General features: G+C 37.2%; 1 protein-coding gene across 1 annotated transcript in view; it reads right to left on the reverse strand.

The window, feature by feature from the left end:
* The window catches only part of LOC126370230 (E3 ubiquitin-protein ligase RNF19B-like), a 115,140-nt gene that overhangs the window by 38,104 nt on the left and 49,537 nt on the right, over nt 1–27,499 (reverse strand). Inside the window, exon 2 of the mRNA XM_050015038.1 lies at nt 7,828–7,925. Within this exon, the coding sequence (XP_049870995.1) occupies nt 7,828–7,925 (98 nt within the window). The remainder of the gene's footprint in view (nt 1–7,827; nt 7,926–27,499) is intronic.

A 27,499-nucleotide genomic window follows, 5' to 3' on the forward strand; every position in this document is an offset into this window, starting at 1 on the left:
ACGACTAGTTACTCACATCAGTAAGTAGTAACCGGGACCAACGGCTTAACGTGCCTTCCGAAGCACGGATCATCTTACTTTCGGACAATCTGGTGGTCAGCCAGTAATTTCCTAACCAAACTAGGGATCACAAAGTAATTTTTGTGATATGTCCCTACCGGGAATCGAACCCGGGACCTCCGGATCGGGTGGCCAACGCTCAACCACTGGATCACGGAGGCCGTATAATATACCACTAAAACAAAATGATTGAGTTTATATGCACTATAAGACACATTGATTCTCATACTAATGTATACTAATGTAATGCATACTACTTAATGTATGAGAATCAATGATAAGAATATTATGGTTGGAACGCACCATCAACTTCGAAACAAAACTAAAGCTGTGGTAGCGTTAGTGCAGTTGGGGCCATCGCAAGATGAACTAAGAAGATTCTTCAAAAGGTAAAACAGAACCCTTATAGGACCCTTTTGTTGTCTGTCCATATGTTTCACTAAACTAAGCGAATATTACACTAAAACAAAATGCTTGAGTTTGTATGCAATATAAGACACGAATTTAGTGTGAGTTATTACAATTCGAACAAAAACAACGGACAACAGGTATCTGATATAATCTACAGTACAAAAGAGAAGGAAAAACCTTCGATCACTGAAATTTATTGTGTTCTTTTCAAGGAAAATCGTTTTTTGCAACTTGGCATTTCATATTGTTTTCTTTGTATATCTACTTCCCTCAAGAACAAGACATTTCTTTCTTTTCCTTGTACTTTCGATTTGTTGTAGGTACAATTTCTGAGGATAATTAAAACCTCTATAAAATGGTTGCGTTAATATTAAAATTCCCGATTATTTTTCATCGGAAATCGAATGGCAGTTTTTACTATTACTTTTTTTATTGGCTTAGCGGCGTACTGAATCATTTATCTTACTAAGTATATTGACATTTTTACAGTTATTAAGTAACAAAGCAGACAGAACGGACTCAGACGTCGATACTATTTGAATTTGAACGAAAAAACCAACTAAGTACCTACTTTACAAGTGTAAGAGTCATCTTAGCACAGCACTTAGATGGTGACTCGACAAATTATAAGAGTTTATCATTGGGAAGATATCGAACCACCACCGGTGCCTTCAGAAAAAGTTGGTTTACCAGAACCTAAAAGTTTTTTGGCAGATTACGGATTACACCGGTGTCCGTTTAGTTGGGGATAAATTGATGTTCAATGATAAGACGTTTTGATTTTGCTACTGTAGAGCTTTAGCCGGTAACGCGGTGGAGTAGTGGTTAATTAGACTCATCGATTGCTATTGCTCCGAGTTCGTTGCCAATTAATTTAGGAATAAGCATTTGTAAATTGTGTTCCTCCTCGAACCCTTTCAATTAGTCAACTTAGTCCTGTAATCCCTCTAGAATATTCCATAATACCTCTGGTTGATGGGGCTACAGCAAAGTGGTTGTGGAATGTTATTGGAATCTTCTTACCGTATACTCCGGACACTGCTTTTCTAAACTGAAGTAATTACTTAGCTAGTTGTCAATTGGAAACTAGTTTTTTTTTAGAATAGAATAGAATAGAAATTGTTTATTATAAAAGGACGCCACACACAAAGACAAGACAATAACATCACAAATTTTTTTTACAAAACAATTACCAAAAGCATAGGAGGATGTTAATTACAATGATCATAAGGTGGTGGTTTTTATAATTGTTTATTATGCTTTTTGTTTAAAGAAACTACCTAATATTATATCTGGTAGTTAAGTTTTTTTTGCGATGCGTTGGTACTAATTGCAGAACTTTGAAATTAGAGGGTCTAAAACGCCATTTATAAAAAAAATCGCATATAAAAGTGCGCAAAGTCAACAAATGTCAAATAGCGATATTGCTTATTAAGGTGAATTGTTCCAATGTGGCCTTGTAAACTTCCAATAACTAGAATAGTAGAATAGACTGGATTTTCAATGCTTAAATAATAATGTAGATTTAGACTTTCAGCGTTTTTAGTAAGAATATTGAATGACTTGGTTTACAGCGAAGAGATCGCATTTTTACAAGCCAAGTTTTTTCAAGTTTTTTTTTATATAACACTGATTGTCTAAAATACATAAAAGCAATTAAGTTACGATAGAGAGTCTGGGCAACTGACTCACCAGGCAAAAAAAGAGTGCGTAAACTTTGAATAGGTAGGCAAAGTACTTTGCGTAAGTACAATGTTTTTGTTTCTTTTTTTGTAAGGATAACGGCAAATAAACCACTAGGTTCATTATACGGCATTCGATTATAATAACTCGCCATCTGTTTACTTATCTTGGTAGCGACATAATTTACTTATTGAAATGTCAACGGTTTGTGGATTTCCTTGTACGTACCACACACGGGCAAGTCAAGTGACAGGCAAAGATGCATGTTTTTTTTTTAAAACCAACTTTAGCGCTCTGCTTTTGGCTTAGGCTGTGACATAGAATAAAGAATAATACTACGTATAGAACGGTAACTCTCCGCTCCGCACCAATTCGAATCGCGTGCCGAGCTAGATTTACCTCACCCCCTCTGGGTCTTATTTACTTTAAATAGCCGTAAGCCGCCAAAGAGTAAGAGCGAGCGCGTGCGGACTGTCTGTCTCACTCGCACTTAAGCGGAGTGTCCGGGGTGTGGCTGTGACGTCTATCAGCTCCGTAAAGAAGGCATATTAACATTCGCTCAAACGAATCAAATCTTGCCTATGTCAAAGAAGTAAACCGATGTTTGTCAACGAAGGTTGCTTTACTACTTTTTCTTTCGATGTAAAGTGGGTGACCAGCCTCAACCTCATTTTTAAGTGGTCTATTATTATTAGTCATTTCCAGACGAGATTCGCAAAAAAATCCCTACGATTTTTGTACGATTCTCACGTTTTTGGAGAGGAAAGTACATCCTCGGACACACCATATCCGTCACGGCGTTTAACGTGTTAAGGTGGATGGGCTGGTAAATCTATGGCCGCGACGTATAGTTTATCATAATAATATGTTATCATTGGACTTCTGCACTAAGTGTTACTGAAATTTTTCTTTTGGTCTTATTCTGGTGATTCGGTTCGGAGATTCGAACCCGGGGCCTCCGGATCATAAGCCCGACGCTGAACCACTGGAAGTCGACCAAACACATTCTTTGTTTTACTTTTCCACCGTTAACTATATTTCTTTATACGGAGTTAAAAATATAGCTTTGCCTTGCTGTGACTAAGAACCGGCGAGCCTTTGTTGTTACTCATTTCAATAGACATTTTTACCTATTTGTAAAGTTTTAGACATTATGTGGTAATGAGAGAAAGGGAAAGTTGACAAGGACATGCCATATGATGGACGACAAAGAGAAAGTTTCAGAAGATTACACTATTTGAAAACAAAGAAATTGAACGCTAACCTGGTAACTTAAATCAAGTAGAGTTTGCATTTTTACTACAAACAATATACAGGTTTAGGTTTATTCATAAATACATATTCATAAACTCATGAGAGACAAGACTGAAGTCTTACATTCGTCTTTCTAAGCATCACTTTAACACTCATTTTAATGTACCTACCTACAAAGAATAAACGAAGAAATAAATTCTTGAAAACCTGTCCTGACCATTGGAGCAAGGCTTTGATCACGTCTTTTAGAAATACAATAATCATTTCACAAAAAGAAAATGTCTGAACACCCTTTCTTGCAGACAAAGAAATGGAATTTACAAAGAAAAATAAATCAAGCCATCTTGTGACAAGGTCCAAATAGCTGGGCTAGGTCCGTGTGACCTCTGTCTGTACTTAAGACTAATCCCATGACCTCTAAGATATAACTTAAAGTAGGAATACTTATGAATATTAATGGAATATACTTCGTGTACTCAAAGCTCACTTGAAAGTCACATTAGCATAACAAAGAGCATATTTTGGTGACTGAATGTTTCATCAGTTTAGTTCTCTCGAAGGAAGATTAATAAGATACGCAAGTCTAATAATTAATTAACTATACAGGGCGTTAGTGGCATCGTAACGAAAACTTTGAGGGATGATTCAGACTATGATTCTGAGTTAATATAAAGTGGAATTTCCCGTCGTAAAACTATGGCACTGAAAATAATAAAAAAAAAAAACACTAAAATCTTCATGAATTTTCCGTCCGGAAATTCCACTTGATATCAATTCTGAATCATCCCCATCGGTATTGGATACGCTGTTACTTACACCGTATGGGTGTTCCGTCCATGTATGGCTACTGCTACGTACTTGTACGGGTGTAATTGACATCGTAACGAATAATGTCTTTAACACCCTGTATTGCTATGACAGATATTATTAATTACATCGTAAGGCGGAGATGTACGGAATTAATGAAAAAAGGGTCATATCATATCAAGCGGAGTTGTGCATGAGTAAAAGATCCTATGAAGTTCTAAAGATAGAAGATTGTTTTTTCTTTAAGTATGCTCTGGCACTAGACGAGATAACAGAAGATTCGATAAATAAATGTGGCTCCTCAATCTTCAATCTTCACGGAACTTAAGAAGGATTCGCATCAAAGTTTACCTCATCAACTTTAGTATCTATAATAAAGATCAAACCACAATTATACGTATGATTACATTCTTAGCGTGCATCGTATTTCTTTGAAGTGATGGATACAATACAGTAATTGTGATAAGTTAATGACTTAACAAGGTTAAAATGAGGTATACTCGTTTATCACGTCTATCCATTGTCCCTTTACAGATGATGGATGATTCAGCATGAATAGGAGAGGTCTATCATCACCCTTGAAGGCTTTAAAGTAATACTGTATACTCTAAGGTAAGGTACCACTTCAGGGTTATATGTTACGTTCTGATTATAATCGATTTCGTTTTCAATACCGTAACGGTCACGCCATAATTTACGATAGACGTATGTCGTAATTCAAATTGGAAGACACATGCAAAAATGCTAGTCACAAAACGAATTAGCATGCAAGACATCAGTGGCTGCTAATCACATCCTTATTAAGCGCAAGCGTTTGCGCCGTTTGATTGACCGTCGTAAATGGAGTATCTGTAACGTACGAAATCGCAGGCGCCAGACTGCATGGCATAGCATAGATTCATCCAATCGTGTCGCAACAGAAGCATCGATTTGCATGCCTCGTGGTAGAAAGTGTTTTTCTTTTCGTCGGCGCACGCGACGCGCGCTGGCATTCGGATTAGCGAGGTGACGTGACCGCTCTCTGGCGTTGCACAATCCGTTTGTTAAGCTAAGCCCGACTCGGACAAGGCCGCCTTTGTTGGAGCGCTGTAGCACTTAGCGCTGGCTTAGACTTGAATTGTACTTGAAGCGATTTATGATCTAAATCGGTCGCAGCTTTGCTCGTAACTACTCGACTGCCAACTGAGAATGAAAAAACTTGTCACTATAAAAAGAAGATCTGTAGTTTTTGGCAGAACAACAATGTTTGAACGACAGATTTAAGTTTTTTAAACGAATGTGAATGTCTGTGTTAATGATAAAGACCATTTCATAATGCTTTCGACGTGATCATTACTTTATTTATAACTAGGTATGAAATACTGGTGAAGACACAACTTAATAACATTTGTGTTATTTAACAACGCCATGCGATACGCTTAATGTTTTTTAAAGAGGATTGTTAACATTAATTCGTCTATTTGTATGTTAAAGTCATTGCTGATCTTCAGTCACCATACGGTTCATTATCCATTTTAGGACTTCGTATTAGTAGCAGCAAGTTGTCTTCTAATTACCTGTCGCTCTGGCTAATGTATTAAGGATTAAAGGCATGACTTTATGTATGTTATTGAATGATACAAATTGCTATTAACTCTTCGAGTATTCTATCGACTTATCTTGTGGAGGCGGTGCTGCAACTTTGTGATAAACGACACTGACGTAGAATAGTTTCTTTGGTAGTGTTGTGGTATATCACTAAGCACCGTAGGAACAAATCACTCGAATCCCACTGGCTCGTACCTCCGAACTCTCGTGTTCCAACAAGTATTTTAACAAGATATACCGCTCTCAACTTCAGCAGGCGAGAAAACAACGTCCACGTTGTAAAATATATTAGTCTCTCCTTTCGAATTGTTTAATAAACCTCTCTTCTTTTTTTTTAGATGAATTGAACCAATTCATCTAAAAAAGCAATATTGCTATTTGACATTTAAAACCCACATTACCGAGAAATGCATTTTCGGAGGTATGTGACCTAACCTGTATTAGCCTGGTTTTCCCTTCGCGGGTTGGAAGGTCAGGCAGCCGCTTCTGTAAGAAACTGACCTGTCAAATCCTTCCTTTTATCGTGTGCATTGTGAGGTGGATTACCAACCCCATGAACCCTGGTGTCAGGGTTATTACCGAGCCGAATCCTTCAGGTTAGGTAAGCGGACCCTGTGAATAACGGGATAATACTAGGGAGATGATGATTTGTTCACATTGGTGGCATTTTTATATGCGCATTTATGGATGTGGCAATTTTAACCCCCATGGATTGGGATCTGCTAGGGTTTTAAGGGATACCATAAAAGTCGACCATTTTCCATTCTAGCAAAACGAAATTTTACGGTACTATGAGCATATGACGTCACGCGTCCTATTTCTTTCTAACTCCTTGATATTGAATGACTCTATTTTTTTCGATTCTATTTTCAAATTTGTGTCTATTTAGGAACGAATATAATGAAAAACGTATAGTTTTTATACTCGTCAACTACCATACCAAACGGAATATTTCAATAAAATTAAAAAGTTTCATATTTCGTCTGTCGTAAGTTATTATTCTAATGACTTTGATTCAATAACGCATTACTTTTATCGCCCTTCGTACGCTTACTTAACCTTAAGGTTTGGCATTGTTCGATACTACCAAATGAAAAACCTTATCTATACTAAGCAGTGTAGATAAGATTTTTCTTAAAGCAGCTAGTATATCTACGTAATTAACCTGTTTGCTCTGTAGCTGGGATTACCGTATAGATGTCTACGTGACATTCGGCACCTCTCGCCAATATGCGAGGACGACCTAGTCAAATGTAACGTCAAAACCATTAAAACGTTATGGATTTCGTATAGAAATACGTACGCATGACGTCATCAATAACCGTTATCAAACGTCGTAGGTAGTTTATGTGACTTACTCTTTGTTATGTGATTTATTTTTTATCATCTTAAACTGGCTTTAATTTTAGTTTTGTAATTTATCGGTAACTCTTCGCCCCGCACCAATTCGTCGATAGAGCGCCGAGCTAGATTTACCTCACCCCCTCTGGGTCTTAGGTAATTTAGTCTAAATGGCCGTAAGCCGCTAAGGAGTAAGGGAGCACGCGCGTACTATCTATTTCTCGCAAGTTATTATGGCTGAGGAGAAGAAATGACAAGAAACTGCAACAGCAACACATCTTTTAAATCAATGAGGGTACATTACAAATTATTTAATAACTAGAGGAACACATTCAATACCAGACATTTTTATCATTTAGGTAATCATTAATCTTATAATAAGCTTTTTTACATAAAGTAAGCTTCACATGAGCTTTAAATTTATTTTCTGACAAATTTAAAATATTATCTGGTATTTTAAGCCGTTGGTCAAGGCTATTAGCCGTAAAAGCACCTCCACCAACCCGCATTGGAGCAGCGTGGTGGAGTATGCTCCATACCCCCTCCGGTTGATTGAGGAGGGGGTATGGAGGCTAGGGGGGGAGGCCTGTGCCCAGCAGTGGGACGTATATAGGCTGTTTATGTTATGTATTTTATTGTAATACATAACCCCAAAAAGATGACATGAATATAGATAGAACTCACCTCGTCGTCTTCAGCGATAAACTCGACGGGTGTCTGTTGTTTGTTTTGTATCTCGACGCCGGATAGTTTCACCGGCCGGCTGTCTGTCTGGTCTAATACTGTAACAAACAAGACAATCGGTTCAAACATCTTAATAGTATTTACAACACATACGACAAAGAACAAGTAAAATCGGTGGGTCGTCGTTTTGTTTTTAATAATTATGTACGGTCACGAGCATTAATATGTATACACTATGGTACCATGTCACATTAACTTTTTTGACAAATTGAACAGTAAGTCTCACTAAATGTCAAATATGTTAGTGCGACAGAGTCCTAAAGTGGGTACATTATATTGCTCATGACTGTATCTACGAATAAATAGTCATCATCATCAGCCCATTAACGTCGCTGCTGCTGGGGCACAGGCCTTCCCTATTGATGGATAGGGAGATCGGGCCTTAAACCATTACGCGGGCCCAGTGCGGATTGATGGTTATTAACGACTGCTAATGCAGCCAGGACCAACGGCTTAATGTGCCTTCCGAAGCACGGAGGAGCTCGAGATGAAAACTTTTTTTGTGGTCACCCATCCTATGACCGGCTTTGCGAAAGTTGCTTTACTTCAACAATCGCAGACCGAGCGCGTTAACCGCTGCGCCACCGAGCTCCTCAAACGAATAAATAGTAGTCATGTATATATTTATTTCACAAAACTGCTGAATTCGACTTTATACGCTTTATTACAAAAGTACAATAGAATATAGAATATGTTATGCATTAGGGAAACCCTGCGATGAGCTAGCCTTACGGTGCTAGACAAACTTAAGGATCAGTCAAGCAAGATTAATTACAGAAAACTGTATTTAGGGTACTTACTACCGAATGAGAAATTGGCTAATCGAGACATATAGTATATATATATTTTTTTACTCTTACATCCTAGATAATTGCTACCAGTCCAAATATAGCGCTCGCCTCATATTACATGGGACTTAAACATATCTGGCGAGGAATGGGTGTAACTTACACCTCTGCCTACCCCTTCGGGCACACAGGCGTGATGCTATGATATGTGTTATATTACAAGAACGTCATATACTTTATGTTATATAAGAAATTAACAGTTACCTATATTTCAAAGATCATTTGGACATAGTATAAAAAATGCAACGTTATTGTTTACAAATACGACCTAATTTTAAACGCAATGAATAAGCAACTGACACACACGCATTCTCTAATCACCCAGATGTTGTAATAATTCTGTGGTACTTTACATAAGTTAATAAAAAACACGTATGTGAAGGCGGTACACATGGTTACGTTTGAGTTTGCTGACAAAACACGCATAAGGCGCTTGTTAAACCAACTGCACGGATTCTGCGCGACACGATATTGCCTGAAGCAGAATAGGATTTTGAACTACAAAAACAAAATATTTTATCACTAAGGCCGGTCACATACATTCGGAATTCCGTTTCGGAATTTCGATTCGAAATACTGTTTCGGGATTCCGTTAATATATCACACACATACGTTTATTTCCGTTCGGAATAACAAGGCTCAGTTGAGCGACGCTAGAACTTGAGTTCAGACATTTGGCATTATGGACGACGATTTTCTTATCGCGATAGCACTGTAGCTATACCTATCAAGGAAAAAAAAATACGTCGCCGTTACTGGGTACATCCTCTGAACACCCAAAGATTGCATAGGCCATCATACGGAATTCCCAATCAGATTAAATTTCGAACGGAAAAAAACTGTAAGTATGTGGTTGATTCATAGATGTTGTATGGATTTAATGCGTTCGATATTACGAATCGATATTTCGAATCGAAATTCCGAAACGGAATTCTGAATGTATGTGACCGGCCTAATACCATATACTCGGAAACAAATGACAATCGCCCGTCAAAGATAACCATTTGTCAATTAGCCACAAGAGCAAGTCGCATCTTCCACCACGAGGTTTGCAAAGAAGCGTCCAAGGAAGGACTCAGGGAGGTGTAATGAAATGAAATACAATTACACAGTGAAGGAAGTAAATATTACGGCACAACACTTTCAGTCATATTCTGACATACTAAAGGTAACTAGTATAGATAATAAGTATAACTAGTTATACTTATTAAATTTACATGATATTATAAGGATGCAATAACTCACTTAAATTTAGTTCATCTTGCGATGGATGTACTTCTTACTACCATTGGGATATAGTCGTAAACTTTCTCCCAGGAATTAAACAACTTTCAGTAAATTAGTTACGTAGATACCTAAAAACAAGTATGTTCCAATTTGGAACCATATTTTGCAGCTTACTGACAAACTAGCGGGCTTAGCACCTTAAGCACACGACTCTTTCTCGCCGAAACAAGCCTACGGCAGGGTTTCCACTGACGCGGAGATGGGCGGAGAAAAGCGGAGATGTGCGGATTTGACCAATCACAGCGTTCGAGAAAGCGAAAAACGAAGACGCTCTGTCACTGTCTCCCTCACGGTGATTGGTTGATTCCTGCACATTTCCGCTCCTCTCCGCCCAGCTCCGCGTGAATGGAAACGCAGCCTTATGCGTTACTCATCATTACGTGCTGTCGCGATAAAGCGCACACGCTGCGCAAATGTGCGCTTCTTGGTAAGGAAAAACGTGACATTATGAAACATCGAAAGCGTTGCACTGTTATTTCGTGTTATGTGATTTCACAACATAAGTTAAAGAGTCATACCGGATCCAATTGAAATAAGGTCGAGTTTATGGATATTTGTGACACCGCAGCAATCAACTTGAAAATCAGCTACTTTCCGATTTCTTTGTGTTTTTTTATAAATTATATTCCAACATGCGTGGTTACATATTATGTCGTGGCCAGATCTATTTCATGAGTTCATGATTTCATGAACTTGTCATATTTCACGAAATAGATACCTCGTTGGCCACATCATGATGAAGTTTGGCCAGATCAATGGACACAAAACATTTAACGTTGATTGAAATTGCAATATATTCGTACGGTTCGTTAGTACATAATTCCAGTTGCACATATATATCGTAGACATAGTATATAATATCCTTAGCTTTAAAGCACTCCCTAGTGGCTGTGCGCCTGAGAGGTCAAGGAGGTATTTGGCTCGTGAGTGGCAGACACCTGCGGCTGCGGCGGTAACGTTCCACTTTGTAACGTCACTTGCATCAACCACGATTAATTGCAGGGACCAGATGTTTGTGTGTTTCTGTTTGTAATTGTGTAACTACGTATCTACATGTTATATATTCTAAGATTCAAATCACTCGCCAAAGTTCTATATTTGCCCCTGAGAGGTCAAAGAGGTATTTGGTTCCTGCGGCTGCGACGGTAACGTTCTAATTTGTAACGTCATTTGCATCAACCACAATTAATAGCAGTGGCTGATGTTTCGTTTCTTTCTGTTTGTATTTGTGGAACTACAAGCTATATTACACTAAGCTACAAATCACACCCTAAAGCTCTATCTAATAGTTAAGTGTAACTAGAAAATACGAAATTTTATCTGCCGCTGTTTTTTATGGCGTCAATATTTTGATGACCTGACAATAGAGTGCTTATACAACTCAGAAAGCTTTAAATTAAAAAAAAACAGACAGGTAAAAAAGTGAAAGCAAAATAATTATAGAACGATAAAGGAGTTCTGGATTTAATATTCTTGTTATTGTACAAATCCCTATAGGTAATATTCCTAGACACTCGGTAAATCCAGACTTAAAAATAAAATGTACTAGATTATTTTATAATACCTATTTTTATTTGTTCGTTTAAGTTATGCGTGGGTATCTAAAAATTCTAGAAGATAAATAAACTACAATATCAGACAAAAAATAAATAAATTGAAGATCTACCCAGAATTACTAGAGCCTTTGTTTTGACAGAGGTACTCGCGCTCCTTGAAAAATAATATTGTTGTCTGAAACTAGTCAAAAAATTTTAGACAAATATAATGTCTCTTTTAACCGTACTAGAGTCCATTTGAAACTAGAATTATTATAACATAACATAACCTGCCTATATACGTCCTACAGCTGGGAATAGGCCAATCAATCGGAGAGGTTATGGAGCTTCGCTGTGGGCTGGTGGGAGTGAGTATGATTAAAGAATATTTAAAATAAAAATATTGAGAGAAGACACAAATGAAAGCTTGTCTAATTTCTTCACAAGACATACTTTAAACTGGCGCATTTTATTGTCACATACGAGGAAGGGCACCTACGAGGTTGTCTGACATCCTGAAGAACATGGTGGGCGGCAGCATACAGAGAGCGGTCCACGCAGCATATAGCCGTACCGAGTGGAAGACCATAACCTGTGGTCGCGATCCTCAGCAGTGAGGGAACGACAAAGAAGAAATTTTATTGTCTTTGGATAACTGCGAACACGGTTTGAATATTGTTTTTTATCCTCACATAAAACGATGCTCCTTAAAATGAGTAACTTTGACTCAACAAAAACCCTGTAGGTAGGTAATTTACCTATTATATCAAACGTTAGTTGTAGACACGACTATGACTAGTGCTCATAAGTCATAACAGAGTATTCAAACATGGCAACCGACACAAAATGTGTAAACCCTTACCACGTTACCTATTATTATAAGTAATTATACCTTATTACACAAGTTTATGCTTGAAAATGTAAAAGGGACTGTACCATAATTCCATTGTTCTTTTTACAAATAAAAGGCTACAGTAATTAGCAAACTTATAGTTAAAAGTATCGATGATCCAGCAACCTCAAATATTAATCTGGAAGTGCCATTGTGTTATAGGATACACAATTTTGTATGATCTTTGTTGTGTGTTTGGCTTTGGACTTTAAAATATTGTAAAATATGAATAACTGCTTTTTGACTAATACATAAAATGCAAGGAAAGACAAGGAAACACAAGGAAAAGAGGAAGGGGAAGACCAAGAAGAGCTTACATGGAACAGATTAAAGAGAAGGCGAACGTCGTGTCTTATAGGAAGGTGAAGTAATTGGTCTTCGATAAGAATGGAGAATGCTACACCGACAAGAGCGTGGCTCTTAAATTAGTGATGATGAATACATAAAATATTCTAGAACGTAATTAGGTACAACAGTTGCTTGACAAGTAGAAAATTGTTAAAAACAATAAAATAAAAAAGCCACATCTAAGCAATTCATCAGAATGCTTAGATGTGGCTTTTTTTGATAGAAAAGCAATATTGCAATTTGACATTTGCACATATAAAAGTAAATGCGCAACGCAAACAAATGTTAAATAGCGATGATGCTTGTTTTATATGATGCTTGCGGTACAGAAATATTGATAAATTGAATATTAAATTTCTGTTAGAAATAAGTTGTGTCAAATATACTTTATTGTACAGAACTGAAATTCAACAATCAGACATAACACATGAATACAGTACAATTTGGGCCTCTTTTTTCCCTCTTCATGTTGTCACATTATCTTGTGTACAATCAATTATTAAAATAAATAAATAGAATAAATTGAAAAAAAAAAACACTCTTTTTCTCTTCACTTACCTACATCATCAGTCACTTCACACTGATTATCCTTGTGACTATATAGTTTGAGTATTTCAAGCATATCCATTATCAGTTTTCAATGAACGTTACAGCCCGCGCCGTGAGACTGTTCGCGTCGGCGATAACATGGGAATATGCAAAATGCTAACTGGTGATATCAGACAACTTGCTACTAGACACCCAATGTTAGATTTGTTATTTTATTACACATCATCTCCCCCGTTATCCCGCTTTTCACAGGGTCCACTTACCTAACCTGAAGATTTGACACGTCTGGTTTTGTATAGATTAATCACCGAAACTCGGTTGCTTGCACAAATTGTCGTTAAATTGGAACTTGTTAGCTGTAGGTAAAGTATATCTGAGAATGTTTGAGCTAGACTTTTATTTAGTTAAATTGTTGCGGCCTTAATTAAGGATTTTTGTTTGGCCTTAATTTTCTTTTTCCTTTTTAATTTTATAGGGCTTGCGTGTTGTCTGTTCACCCAACAAAGCAAAATATGTAAATAAATGTATACAATAGCGTGGGGTACAGTAGTCAGTCAGATGATTATGGACAACTTGCTCCGGGAAAAACCCGATGACTTCACGGGAACACTTTTTGCTGTTAGGGATATCCAAACATTAGAATTAAAATAGAGGTCGTTCTGAAGGGAATTTAAAATGATTGTATGTAATAGAAAATGACGCACTAGTATTAAATTACCTATTTTGTTACCAATTGTTTCACTCGCAAAACGATCATTTACCATACTTCATCGTGAAATAATTACCTAGCTAATAAAAATTTGTATTGTATTGTTATATAGAGCAAACAGAGAAGAAAAAAGTAGCAATTATATAAACATTAATGAATCGCTACTCAATCACACCACTCAAAGTGATGGTCACCAATCTACTAGCTGTCATTGAATGATGACAGAATTACAATTGTCATGTAATACAAAGGCCACAGGTTAATAAGGCCATATTGAAGCAATTCATCTAAAAAGGCAATATTGCTATTTAACCTTTGGTTGCACTGCGCACTTACTTTTATATGCGCAAATGTCAAATTGCAATATTGTTTATTCAAAAGAATTGCTTCGATGTGACCTTTTTAACTCTCCTGTATAGCTGTTCGGTGGCCAAATTCATTAATCGGGAATATGAGGCTTGACGTGGTAGACCCCGGAAACGATGGCGCGATGATCTCGACGGTTATCGAAAAGACTGGATACAGCTCGCACAGAACCGGGATACTTGGAAAAATATGGGGGAGGCCTTTGCTCAGCAGTGGGATCATATAGGCTAATAATAATAATAATAATAATAATAATAATCATAATATTCATAATAATAATGATGATGAGGCTTGAAGTGGTAAGAACCCGGTATTATGCCTTTCAAACAATTTATAATTATAATAAGTTAGAAAGGACACATTTCTTTAATGTTTACGACATACCCGGGAAGAGAAGCAGCTCAAGGCGTTCTATAAAACTACCGTTCTATGTTTTTTTTATTCGGTCCCAGTCCAACATTGAAGCACAATTAAAACTATACTATATAATAGTTCATTTGACCTACAAAGTAAAGCTAAGGTTAAGTTTTCCTTTGAGTTAAGGTCATAGCAAAATAGATCCTTTTAAACTTAGACTACATTAAACAAAGATTGCGCGTGATAATACTTTTCCCGTAGGCGTTGAAAGGTTTAGTATTAATAATAACCTGTTTGCTTCAAAGGTTTGAATATTTCTCTTTATATAGTATATTGAAAAACGTAACTTATTTTATAAAATAAATGTTCGACAGTTCTTTTATCTCGTGTCAAGCCAAGTTCAAGTAACAGAACTGGCGAACAGCACTGTGTGTGAATTTGGAGCCACTTTTGACCCCCTCATATAAACTTTATTACCTAAACGAAGTAACTAGTATTATTGGCAAGGTATTACTATTATACTCCAAACTTATTTCAGTAAATAGCAGCTGGGGCTTGACGTGTCCGTCGAATCACGGAATCATCTGTGCTAGCGTCGCACAAAGTTGTTATTTGTTAGACTTGTGCCTGCCGGGAATCGAACCCAGTACCTCGGTATCATCAGCCCAACGCTCTTACAACTAGACCACCGTCAGCAACCTACCGTTGAGCCATGATTTCTACAAGTGAATCGTTGGCACAATTCAATTCAGATCACTGGGTCCATACATCATATGAATCCGCTTTGCACCAGTATTTGTCTGAGTTCTCCTCGTTTCGTCTACCGGTGGCAATGAAGACCTAATGGACCAAGTATCGCCAATAATGCCTTGTTACATCGATCAATGTAAACAAACATATTTATTAACATTCTGACTGGACTTTTGGACATGCGGTCATAGCTAAATTGGTCTTCGTAAAACAGTCGGCTGCTACGACTTGGTTGATAAGCTGTATTGAACGGCCTCCGTAGTCTAGTGGTTTGTGCGTTGGGCTCATGATCCGGAGGTTCCATGTTCCAATCCCGGTGGGGACACATCACAAACATAACTTTGTGATCCCTAGTTTGGTTAGGACATTACAGGCTGATCACCTGATTGTCTGAAAGTAAGATGATCCGTGGTTCGGACGGCACGTTAAGCCGTTGGTCCCGGTTACTAGTTACCGATGTAAGTAAGTAGTCGTTACATGAGCCATGTCAGGGGCCTTTGGCGGCTCAATATAACCCTGACAGCAGGGTTGTTGAGGTTGGTAATCCACCTCACAACCCACCTGATAGAAGAAGAAGAACGATATCGACATATCATATTAGTTTAGCTCATATCACACTTTCAGATCCTCTAGAGAAATATTTTAGACAATTAAGATAATATTTCGGTAACAGTCGTCGTAGTCTTAAACCACCACGCGGGCCCAGTGCGGATTGGTGGTTATTAAAGACTGCAATGCAACCGGGACCAACGGCTTAACGTGCCTTCCGAAGCACGGAGGAGCTCGAGATGAAAACTTTTTTTTCATCTCGAGCTCCTCCGTAGGCCATCCATAGGGAAGGCCCGTGCCCCAGTAGTGGGGACGTTAATGGGCTGGTGATGAGTCGTCGTAGTCGGTCGTTGAAAATAATTGTTTTGTTATAAAAATAAAACCGGCGTAACCGGACTTGTAACAAAATGTACTTTATATTCGTAAATATTAAATTAGAAACGTTCTGGAAAAAATAAACGCCATAATAAGTGATCTCAAACAGTATTTTCAAATAATAGAACCTCTTTTCCTTAGAATCTTCCAAATATATAAAAGGAGAAACTGACTGACTGACATATCAACGCACAGCCTAAACGGCTAAACGTAGGCACTTGAAATTTGGAAGGGACGTAGCTTAGGTACCGTAGGAGGTGCACTAAGAAAGAAATTCCCGGAATTCCCACGGGAACGGGAATTAGCGGGAAAATCCTTTTGTATGAAAAATCTAACCCACTTAAGTAAGACGCTTGAAATTTGGCATGCAGGTTCCTTAGTAAACTTAAAGCTTAGTTGCAACAGGATATTGCAAAATTTCCAAGGGAACGGGAGTTAGCAGGAAAAAAACATTTGTATGAAAAAATGTAAACCGCGTAAGATACGAGTAGATGTTGTCAATCTAGCATGCATGCATAAATTTGTAAATATAAAGTTTAGTTATGGCTGTGTGTTTTGAAAAATGCGAGTTAGCATGAAAAAAATGTTGTATTAAAAAATCTAAACTGCATAAATTAGATGCTTGAAATTTGACATGCACTCCCACACACACAAAGACCTCTCATTTATAACGCCACGCGGACGAAGTCGCGGGCAAAAGCTAGTCTATTATAAGTAGGAATTTTCCAGTAGAAGAGCTTTTTTCCCGGAAAGCAAATAATGATTGAGAAGGATGAATTTCAGCTCAACTTTATTTGGAATGGAAATATACTTTTTTATAATTCTACGTATACAGGGTGTTAGTGACATCGTAATGAATACTGAGGGGGATGGTTCAGACCATGATTCTGAGTTGATTTCAAATGGAATTTCCTGTCGGAAAATTCATGAAAATTTTTGTGTTTCTTTTTTCAGTTCCATACTTTTGCGATGGAAAATTCCACATGATATCAACTCAGAATCGTTATCTGAATCATCCATCAAAGTTTTCTTTACGATGTCACTAACACCCTGTACATAAGGTAAGCTGAGAATTGGCAACATACCTACGTCACTACGAGAGAATCAACAACAGACCACAAATCATAAGGCTCTTAGACTACACTGCAGTTCACTGTACAGTGCAGTGCAGACAATCTGGACAGTTTGTGCAGTGTACTGTTTTCTGTGGGTCCTTGTGGGATACTGTGCTTTGTGTGAGGCGTCCTTCAATACTCATAATAAACGTTTCTGTTTTTCTTTCAGTTCTCCGAATATAATCCCATCAATATTCAGAATCAGAATCATTTATTCAACGTAATTATCATAGATAAACTTGTTGAAGGTCAATTTAACATTTTTGAATCTACGTCATATTATCTACGCTTGGTGTTATGGCTGAGGAGAAGAAATGACAAGAAACTGCAATAGCAACACATTTTTTAATTAAGCTTGTAATGTAGGTATACATTAGAGAAACACATTTAATCCAGGCATTTTTATAATTTAGGTTTTCATAAATTTTTAATAAGTTTTTTACATTAAGTAAGCTTCACATGAGCTTTAAATTTATTTTCTGACAAATTCAAAATACTGTCTAGTATTATAATATATATAGTTTTATTGTAAAAACATATACATAACCCAAAAAAGGTGAATTTAATTACTTTCGTTACAAAATATCAACACTAACTGAACCTATTTCATTGTCGATCTGAATACTGATACATAATAATGCAAAAGTAACACTGTCGGTATGACTGTACCTTTTCACGCTAAAATCCCGTTATCCCGTTTTCACAGGGATCGCTTTCCTAACCTGATGATTTAACAGGTCTGGTTTTTTTTTTCAGAAGAGACTGCCAATCTGACCTTCTAACTAGAAGGGAAAACCACGATTCAATCGCTGGTTGATACTGAGTAACCCAAGTAAAATAAGGATATAGAGTAGTAGGGATTTTAATCTGATAAGGCGGAAATCTCCATACACAAATGGGGATTAGATTTTAAAAGGATATTCAGTCTTCGACTTTAAAGGGACGGACTTAGTGTTATTATAGTGATAACCAAAGTCGGAGCCGGAGGTGCAGACGGAGAGCTAGTAGCCAATAACCCTGTACAAATACAGTCTCGTTAGAGAGTGACATCATTACTGCAACTGGTTCACACGCGAACACACTGCCCGAGATGTTGCTGTCCTAACGACACCACTTACGTTGGCGCATTTCTGCACGTGGACGTACAATACTACTTATTATTGTTACAGACAAAGTGAGAGAGTATGTTTACTGATAGAGAAAAAAACTGGCGAATCTTCTTAAGAAAATTATCTTTGTAACGAAATATAAATAAATTTGTGAAGTCAACTGTAACATAGTGTACAATTGTTGTAACACAGTAGACGGTGTGAGGGGGAACGTAATCTCTGATTGTAAAGTCGACATCAGACTTCCATTTGCTATTTGGGTAGACAAAGACCATAGAACTCGACTTACCATTTTCATTTCGTCCGCACTCATCAATGTTTTCATATGAGTTGACATATTTTTTATAGTTTATTTATTTATTTAACAATGTATTGTATTTTTGTGACGTTTCTTAGTGTAGATATGCCGCAAATGACATATATCCCACATGTATCCCTGGGCAAGGGTTCTACGTTATATCCAAGACAGACAAAAAAAACTTCTGAATCTGCAAATATACTTTATTGCACTAAAAGACAGAGACAATTACTGAGGTAAGAGAGCCTTGTCTATGTACATCAAATAGGTTTAGGTCTATACCTAGTAACACATGTGAATATCGTCGCTTAGTAACAGAGTGGGCTTTGAACAAGTACTCGGGCGGAACTCGGACCGATTACGTTTCGCTGGCTAAACAAACTGTCCAAATAAGGATTGAGAAGTGGTTTATGTAAATGAGTTATGTGGTCTGTAAACTTGATGTTTCGTAACAGCATTATGATGGACCGCGTAACTACAAGCGGAACATGTTATAAACATTAATGAGATGAATCTAGCGCGCCTTCCGGGGAAACGATCCGATTTCATATCGCTTTGCTTATTCGCGATTATCTCAGTAGTGTTATTAGAGTGAAAATGTATATTTATTGCGTAATGGATTATAGTTTCTTAAATAGGTTTTGGTACGTTCAAAATATTGGCTTTTAAATGCGAATATCGTGTTGTTTGCCTTAGACGTTGTCGAAAGTACTATAAATACCATGATAATTATGATTCATCATCTAATTGTTATAAAAGTTACTACATTACCGTACACTCCATACATCATCATGTCCCAGCATTATCCCGTTTTTCACAGGGTCCGCTTACCTAACTTGAAGATTTGACAGGTCCGGTTTTTACAGAAGCGCCTGCCTGTCTGACCTTCCAACCCGCGAAGAGAAAACCAACCCAATACAGGTTAGGTCACATACCTCCAAAAATGCATTTCCTCGGGAATGTGGGTGGGTCACAATGTTTTCCTTCACCGCTGAGCACGTGATAATCATTTATGATCCAATCATGAATTCGAAAACATTGAATCTTTCGCATACTATATTTAGAACAAGGATGTTCTTAATAAGAATTCAAGTAGGAATTACATTTTATCTTTAATGTCATTAGAGATAATGATCCTTGAAAGTCTAGCTGGCATTAAAATAACGACTTTAATGTGGTTTTAGTCTAAAATAGTGCTAGTTGCAGATTTAACTTAGAACACAAAGCCACAAAGTAACGTTAGGCAGGGTTATGAGTACATTAATGTGAAGGATAATTTATTGCACCATTTTGTGAAACAACAAAATATCAAAGCATTCAGTGTTTTTTTCATATTTCTATTTCGGCTCCTCTCCCTCTCTAAGAAACATTATCTCTCACGCCTATAGATAAACCTAACGTACCTTGGTTCAACAACAAATTCAGGAAGGTTTTTTAGAAGGTTCTAGACCAAACTGATGAGCATTTATGAAGGTTTTAATGACAATGGAAGAAGCGTGTTAGGATCGTAGCAAGTGGAATTTGTTCCGTGCCTCACCCAAAGGGAAATAGGCGTGATGTAATGTTTTTTTTTCTTTATTTAAGGAGTTTTATCTTACAAAAAGATAATGTCACTCCGTAGTGACTTCTTTCGATTCTACAACTTACGCAAACTAAAAACAACTTAAACTAATGCAATAATGTATAGGCTTAAAACAAACTGTTCATCCCCTTCTCTTCAAGCCCACCATTACAGTTTTGTACAGTGCCATTGCTTCTCCCGACAATGGGAAAGACAAAGCACTGTTACAGCCCCCCACCTGATAAATATTACTGTAACTATCTAGCAGCTGTATTCTCAGATCCTCGTTCCGTACACACTCCATCATGATGTGTTGAGCATCCTCGATAACGCCACACTCGATGTAATGTTTGCAGTCTTTAAGTGTCTCAGGTTATTGACCTTCACTACAACTGTTCACCATGCCCTACGAAGCATGGATCAACGTCACTAAACTACCTAACAGCACTGTACTGCACTGTTATTCTTACATCAAATCTTTGATGAGAGTGGAGGTAACGAAGGTGGTGTGTCAGGATTGTAGTACATAAGTGGAATTCCATGGCTTCTGTCTATCCCAACGGGAAATAAACGAGATCTTATGTAATACATTGGGAATGGCAAAGCCACAAGTAATCAAAGACAACATGCAGCCACTGTTGCGAAGTTCGAAGATGGATACGATGAACCTTATGGTGACAAGGGAGTTGTCAATACGCGACAAGTTGTGGCCTGTTGTGGCACATCTCAAGTGCAATAAAGAGTTTTTGTATTGTATTGTATCTCGGATAGGAATTATCACTCTAATAAATTCTTCTTCTCTCGTGTGGGTCGGGAGGTGGATTAACAACCTCATCAACTCTGGTATCAGGGTTACTATTGAGCCGTCAAAGGCCCCGGACATGACCCACGTAGCGACTACTTACTTACATCAGTAAGTAGTAACCGAGACAAACGGCTTAACGTGCCTTCCTAAGCACTCTAATAAACGATTAATTCAATTAATTGCCTACGTCCCAGCTCTGGGCACAGTACTAAGTAATAACTCTCGGCGTTTTGTAAATACATTTTGTCACATGTCTTCGATTTGTGCTATTTCGGACGCCAGTTTTGTCAGTGCGCCACGAATCTGAAGTGTGCGACTGCAATTTTGTTCTCTGGTATTTAACGAACATACATATACACTCCTCACGCCCGTAATTGGGTAAGCAGATACATCAGAGAGCAATACTAAGTCTAGTATGGCCAATTCAATTGATCACATTTGACGTTTCCGCTTCATCTGAGCAAAGGCTTTCCCTCTCGTCTTCCACAGTTTCTTATCCAGACAAGACATCTGTCTTGTCCCCTCCATCGTTCAACGTTTCCTTAACCTCACTTTCTTTTTTTTTAATAATAATACTTTATTAAAACGCAACATTATTTTACAGTAGTTTCTAAGTTTTTAGTAGGGATTTCGTTATAAGGTTTAATTTTGCACGCTGGCCTCAGTATTTTACGAGCCTAACGTTGCCAAATGTGATCTATTGAAATGGTTCCACTTTTTTTACATAAGTTTACTACTATACTCGTATCCCAATTTGGATAGTTAGAGGTACGTCCATAGCGAGATGAAATAAGTATCCACGCCTTACCGAGCTTTCTCTTAAACCAACGTGGTGAAGCGTATCGTAGTTTGTACCTAATTGAAAATTGGTTTGCTTTAGACCACAACCTCAGTTGATCGCTAATGACGTACCTAGTGTCTAAACGCTTTCCTAGTAAATGCCTTCAGGTGTACTATACACCTGTAGATTGACGTCAATGTATTTGTAGGCATTTGTCGGTGAAACATATGACTTATTTAATCAACATTACCTTTCTTATACCTATTATTCACTTATTCAGATATTGAGTTAAGAATGATGCGTGAATTTATTTACACACGGCGTTATACTATACAAATTCAAATCACGTGTGAATAACAAATTCATCGGAATAACAACAGTACGTAAGTTTTTTTTTTTTTTGAAAGACCACGCTTTGCATACATACATACTTAATTATGTGATAAAATAAATAGAAGCTAATAACAACTCAAAGTCAGAGGGGGTGACCCTAGGTCTGCGTCTTACCTGGTCCAACGCCTGTCAGTGGCTGTGCAACGGGGCAATGCCGCTAGTGTAATGGGTTCGTTTGGACCAGGTCAGATTCAGAACACTTAAACGCCTAGTTGGACGTGACGAAGTTACGTATGTTTCTGATTATGCGACAAATTGTATTATTATAATAAAATTGTGACATTATAAAAAACTAATAACTATTATAAACATGAACTGAATCATCCCCCTCAGTATTCGTTACGATGTCACTTAGTCACTTACACCTCGTAGATTGATTGTTGATTGAATGATGAAATCATGGTCACAATTTTTACCTGTAGGCTCGGCACGGCAACCGCGCCGAGCGCGGCGCGAATTATATCGAGGCCTTCGACCAATAGCCGTTTGACATCCATCTACGTAGATGGTCGAAGCGCTCAATTTAATTCACGCCGGGCGCGGCGCAGTTGTCATGCAGATCCGGCTGGATTGGTTGATTTAAATCATAAGGAAAATTACGTTAGAATGTGATTTTTCAAATACGCACTTACGTGGTTTTAACTATAGCGACGGTATATTATCTTGTGGCCGCTGGTATTACTGACTCTACCCACCCCCACAGGTTGCATACCACTAGTATAATCAGAGTTCTGACTAGTATACAATATTGCTAACTTTCGAGATTCCTACTTAAATACCCTCTGAATTGTTATGTGCAAAGAATTTGTTTTTGTGTTGTTTGTAACATGTAAATCAACTTAATTAAAATACCACGTCAATTTACCTCAGTTCTAACACTAAATAATTTTCCGTGTGAAGTCTATAACATTGTGGGTTTTCCTTAATAAAATTGTATTTTATAAAATCAGGCATAATTGTGTTATTTTGAGATGTACTTAACCATTTACTGTCTCGCTTAATATGACATGAATTCATTCACAAAAGAAGAAGAAAAATATTATTTTTGATGTGGGGTCACCGCAGAACATTTGTTAAGATTTACAGCCTCGTAATGACAGTTATAGCCAGAAACCACACAACAACACATTTTTTAACAACTCATCATCTCCGTAGCATCCCGTTTTTCACAGGGTCCGCTTACCTAACCTGAAGATTTGACAGCTCCGGTTTTTTACAGTAGCGACTGCCTGTGTGACTTTCCAACCCGCTAAGGGAAAACCAGCCCAATACAGGTTAGGTCACATACTTCCAAAAATGCATTTCTCGGGAAAGTGGGTTTCCTCACGATGTTTCCTTCACCGCTGAACACGCGAAAATCATTCATGATCCAAACATGAATTCGAAAAACAAATTCGACAATCATTGGTTTAGGCGTGTGCTGGGTTTTTTTAACAACTAAATACTATGGCCATTTTGACATGATAAATACAGCAATTCGCTTCGTCAATATAAATTAATACGAAACTTGTTGAACACAATAAAGTACAGCTATTTGCTCCTTTAACGTAGTTATGAATGAATAAGAAACTTTATAAGCGGGACAAACGTAAAAACGGCCACCATAATGTACCGCTAGGTTAGTTACACAGTATAAGCAACAAACGACCTTTTTCCTCACACAAACTGGCTATAGAACAACAGGGAAACCACTTCAATCTACTAAACGCGTGCGTTACTAGCCTATAAAACCAATATGTCAACATTTGCCAGAGGAAGGGATATACAAGGAAACCAACCAACTAACAATTCAAACACACCAAACCCTTGCGGCATAGGTTACGTATAATATTACGTATATATTAAAAGCTCCGGTTGATTGAGTGGAGGCCTGTGCCCAGCAGTGGGACGTATATAGGCAGTTTATGTATGTATGTTATGTATTAAAAGCTTATTATAAGATTAATGATTATCTAAATGATACAATTGCCTGGTATTAATCGTGTTTCTCTAGTTATTAAATAACTTGTAATTATACTACATTGATTTAAAAGATGTGTTGCTGTTGGAGTTTCTTGTCATTTCTTCTCCTTAGGCATAACACCTTGCGAAATGACGTAGATTCAAAAATGTTGAATCGATCTTCAACAAGTGTATCTATGATAATTACGTTGAATAAATGATTCTGATTCTATTAAATGCAAATGCTGACATCGATGTAGATACACGTCGACTTTTGTGGTGTTGCCCGCGATACCGTAAGCCATGTAGCAGGGGCTGATGCCCCGGGAAATAAAGGAGTAAAACAAAATGGTTGCCATATTAGTCGCCATGCCAGATAGTGTATGGCAATTCCAGGGGACTCTGGACAGTTGCTCTTCTACTTTTATTGAGGAAAATCCTTCACAAACGTTATTATCTCTTGGGGCGTCCGTTTATGATAAGATAAATGAGACTTTAAAAATTCATGCTTTACAATACAAGGAAATGTACAAAGGGCGCTGAATAAATATAATTTGGAAAGTGAAGTAATTTTGTTCCTTTGTTGGGGCTTATACAAATACCGTCTATATATATTCGTTAATGCATAATCAAATAATATTTAAAGATCCTTTACCGTGTTTCCTGTTAGACCCACGTGTGACGTGATGGGTGGTGAGTTGACTAACACAATGGGTAATATTATATTCGCAGGCTCAGATTTATGTTAAGAAATCACAGTAGGACGGCCTTACTGCTCAACATTATAATTTCTACCTATCTTTCCTACATAAATCCAATTCATGAGCATCAAGATGTTATCTAAACATCATATTTGTTGGCAAAACATTTATTTATGTATACAAACTTACAACTACAGGTTATAACTAATGCGACATGTATAACTTATAATAAATATGATCGACACATGACATATTGTATAATATAACACTTTTTAGGTAAAATATTTGCCAAATAATTCATGTTTTAGTTTATTAAAATTTATGAATAAAACAGGTAACTGGACAACATTCCAGGTTTAAACTAAATATTCCGCATAAATTATTCATAATGACAATATTTAACGAGCATACAAGTCATTAAATTATACTGTAAATAATACCGAACCTACAAGTACAATAAGGAATAAAATACTACGTATAGAAAGATAACTCTCCCCGCACTAATTCTTTTTTTTTCGAGCGCCGTGCTAGATTTAGAAGCAATTCATCAAAAAAGCAATATTGGTTTTTGTCATTTTATTGGCATTGCGTACTTACTTTTATGTACACAAGTCAAAATCAAAAATAAAATCAAATCATTTATTGTCTGAATTTTGGTACATATATTGTTCTTAAAATTAATCTTATTACTAAGTCCCACCAAACTCTATCTTTGCAGACATATACAAACGTTATTTACAAGTCAGATTGCAATATTGCTTTTTAAATGAACTGGGGGGTTAAAAGGGCCACATCGAAGCAATTCATCTAAGAAAGCAATATTGCTATTTGACATTTGTTTGCATTGCGCACTTACTTTTATATGCGCAAATGTCAAATTGCAATTTCTTAGATGAATTGCTTCGATGTGGCCATTTTAACCCTCCTGCTTCGATATGGCCCTATTAACCCCTCTGACCTCCCAATGCCAACAAATATCATAAGATTTGATCTAACCATGTATGTATCAGCCCTAACACGACAATGGAATAATACACAGATTACATAAATATTCCGCATACGCGGGTGTAGTACGGATGTATTGACGTCAACGCTGGAGCGATGCGTCGGCGAAAATTATTGGTGCCATATTTATACGACGGATCTCATACATCATAATCGTACTACAAGGTTTTTAATGCACGTAAGTATTACACCAGCTTATATACATCCTACTGCTGGGCACAGGGGTCTAAAAAACACAATTCGTCTAAGAACCAATATTGCATGCAATTAGACATTTGCGCATACAAAAGTAATTGGGTAAATTCCTAGATCAAAGATAAATTATGAAATTCTGATTACTAAAGAAAATTACTAAATAAAGAGATCTAAGGATGACAAAAAACATTTTCTTTTTCTATTTAACTTATTTATGAAATTGAATAAAGAAAAATGTAATAATAAATGCGACATTTCAAAGACAAAATAAAAGAAAAGAGATGCCAAGTATACAGCAGGAATGTCAGGTAAGATTTCATATGACAAAAGCATTTAAAACCCTGAACCTCTGGCAGCTAATTATTTCTAATTGGAAGGATAATTAATATATTTCATTAAATTAAAAGTGAGGCGTGTTGTTCGCGACATAATTAGTTATATTATTAATTAATAAGCCAGTGGAAGGGCTGCATACAAGGTTGGGACCTTGTGGTCTATTCAATGCGATATTATCTTTGATTGTGCTAATGTACCATTAGTATTCTGTGCGCTAAGTTTCCTTGTACATGTGGGCTGGTTCGAAAAATCAATAGCGTTCTAATCTTTTAAGCTTGTTTTAAATTAGTGTTTAAATTGTTATAGGTACGTTAAGCTGCGGAGAATCGCGCTAGGAATATATTTAGTACATGTTTTATAAAAGACAAGGCTCGCTTTCACATTATAGAATGGATCTAAGTGCACAGACAGACAATGGGATTGTCCTTTCCAACATGAAGCTTTTGATAAGTAGTAGGAAATAATCTTCCCGTTGATTGAGGGGACGACTGTGTTTCAGATGGAAGTAGTAGGCTGTTCAAGCACTTTAACAAAACACAGTTTTGTTTGTTTTAACAAAACATGTTTACGTTTGGTATGTAGGGGATGACCCAAGAAAGTGTGGATGGATTGTGTAAAGAAGGATATGTGTGTGAAAGGTGTGAGTACTGAGATGACGACTGACAGAAATTAATGGAAGAGGAACACATGTTGTGCCGACCCACCTAGACACCTAGAGTGGGATGATGATGTTTAGGTTTTGTTTAGGTATATGCGTTTGTTTCGCGCACGATAGAGTTATATAGGACTTGAAATGTACTGGGTCAT

The sequence above is a fragment of the Pectinophora gossypiella genome, chromosome 10 (genome assembly GCF_024362695.1).
Source record: "Pectinophora gossypiella chromosome 10, ilPecGoss1.1, whole genome shotgun sequence".
NCBI classification, from domain to species: Eukaryota; Metazoa; Arthropoda; class Insecta; order Lepidoptera; family Gelechiidae; genus Pectinophora; species Pectinophora gossypiella.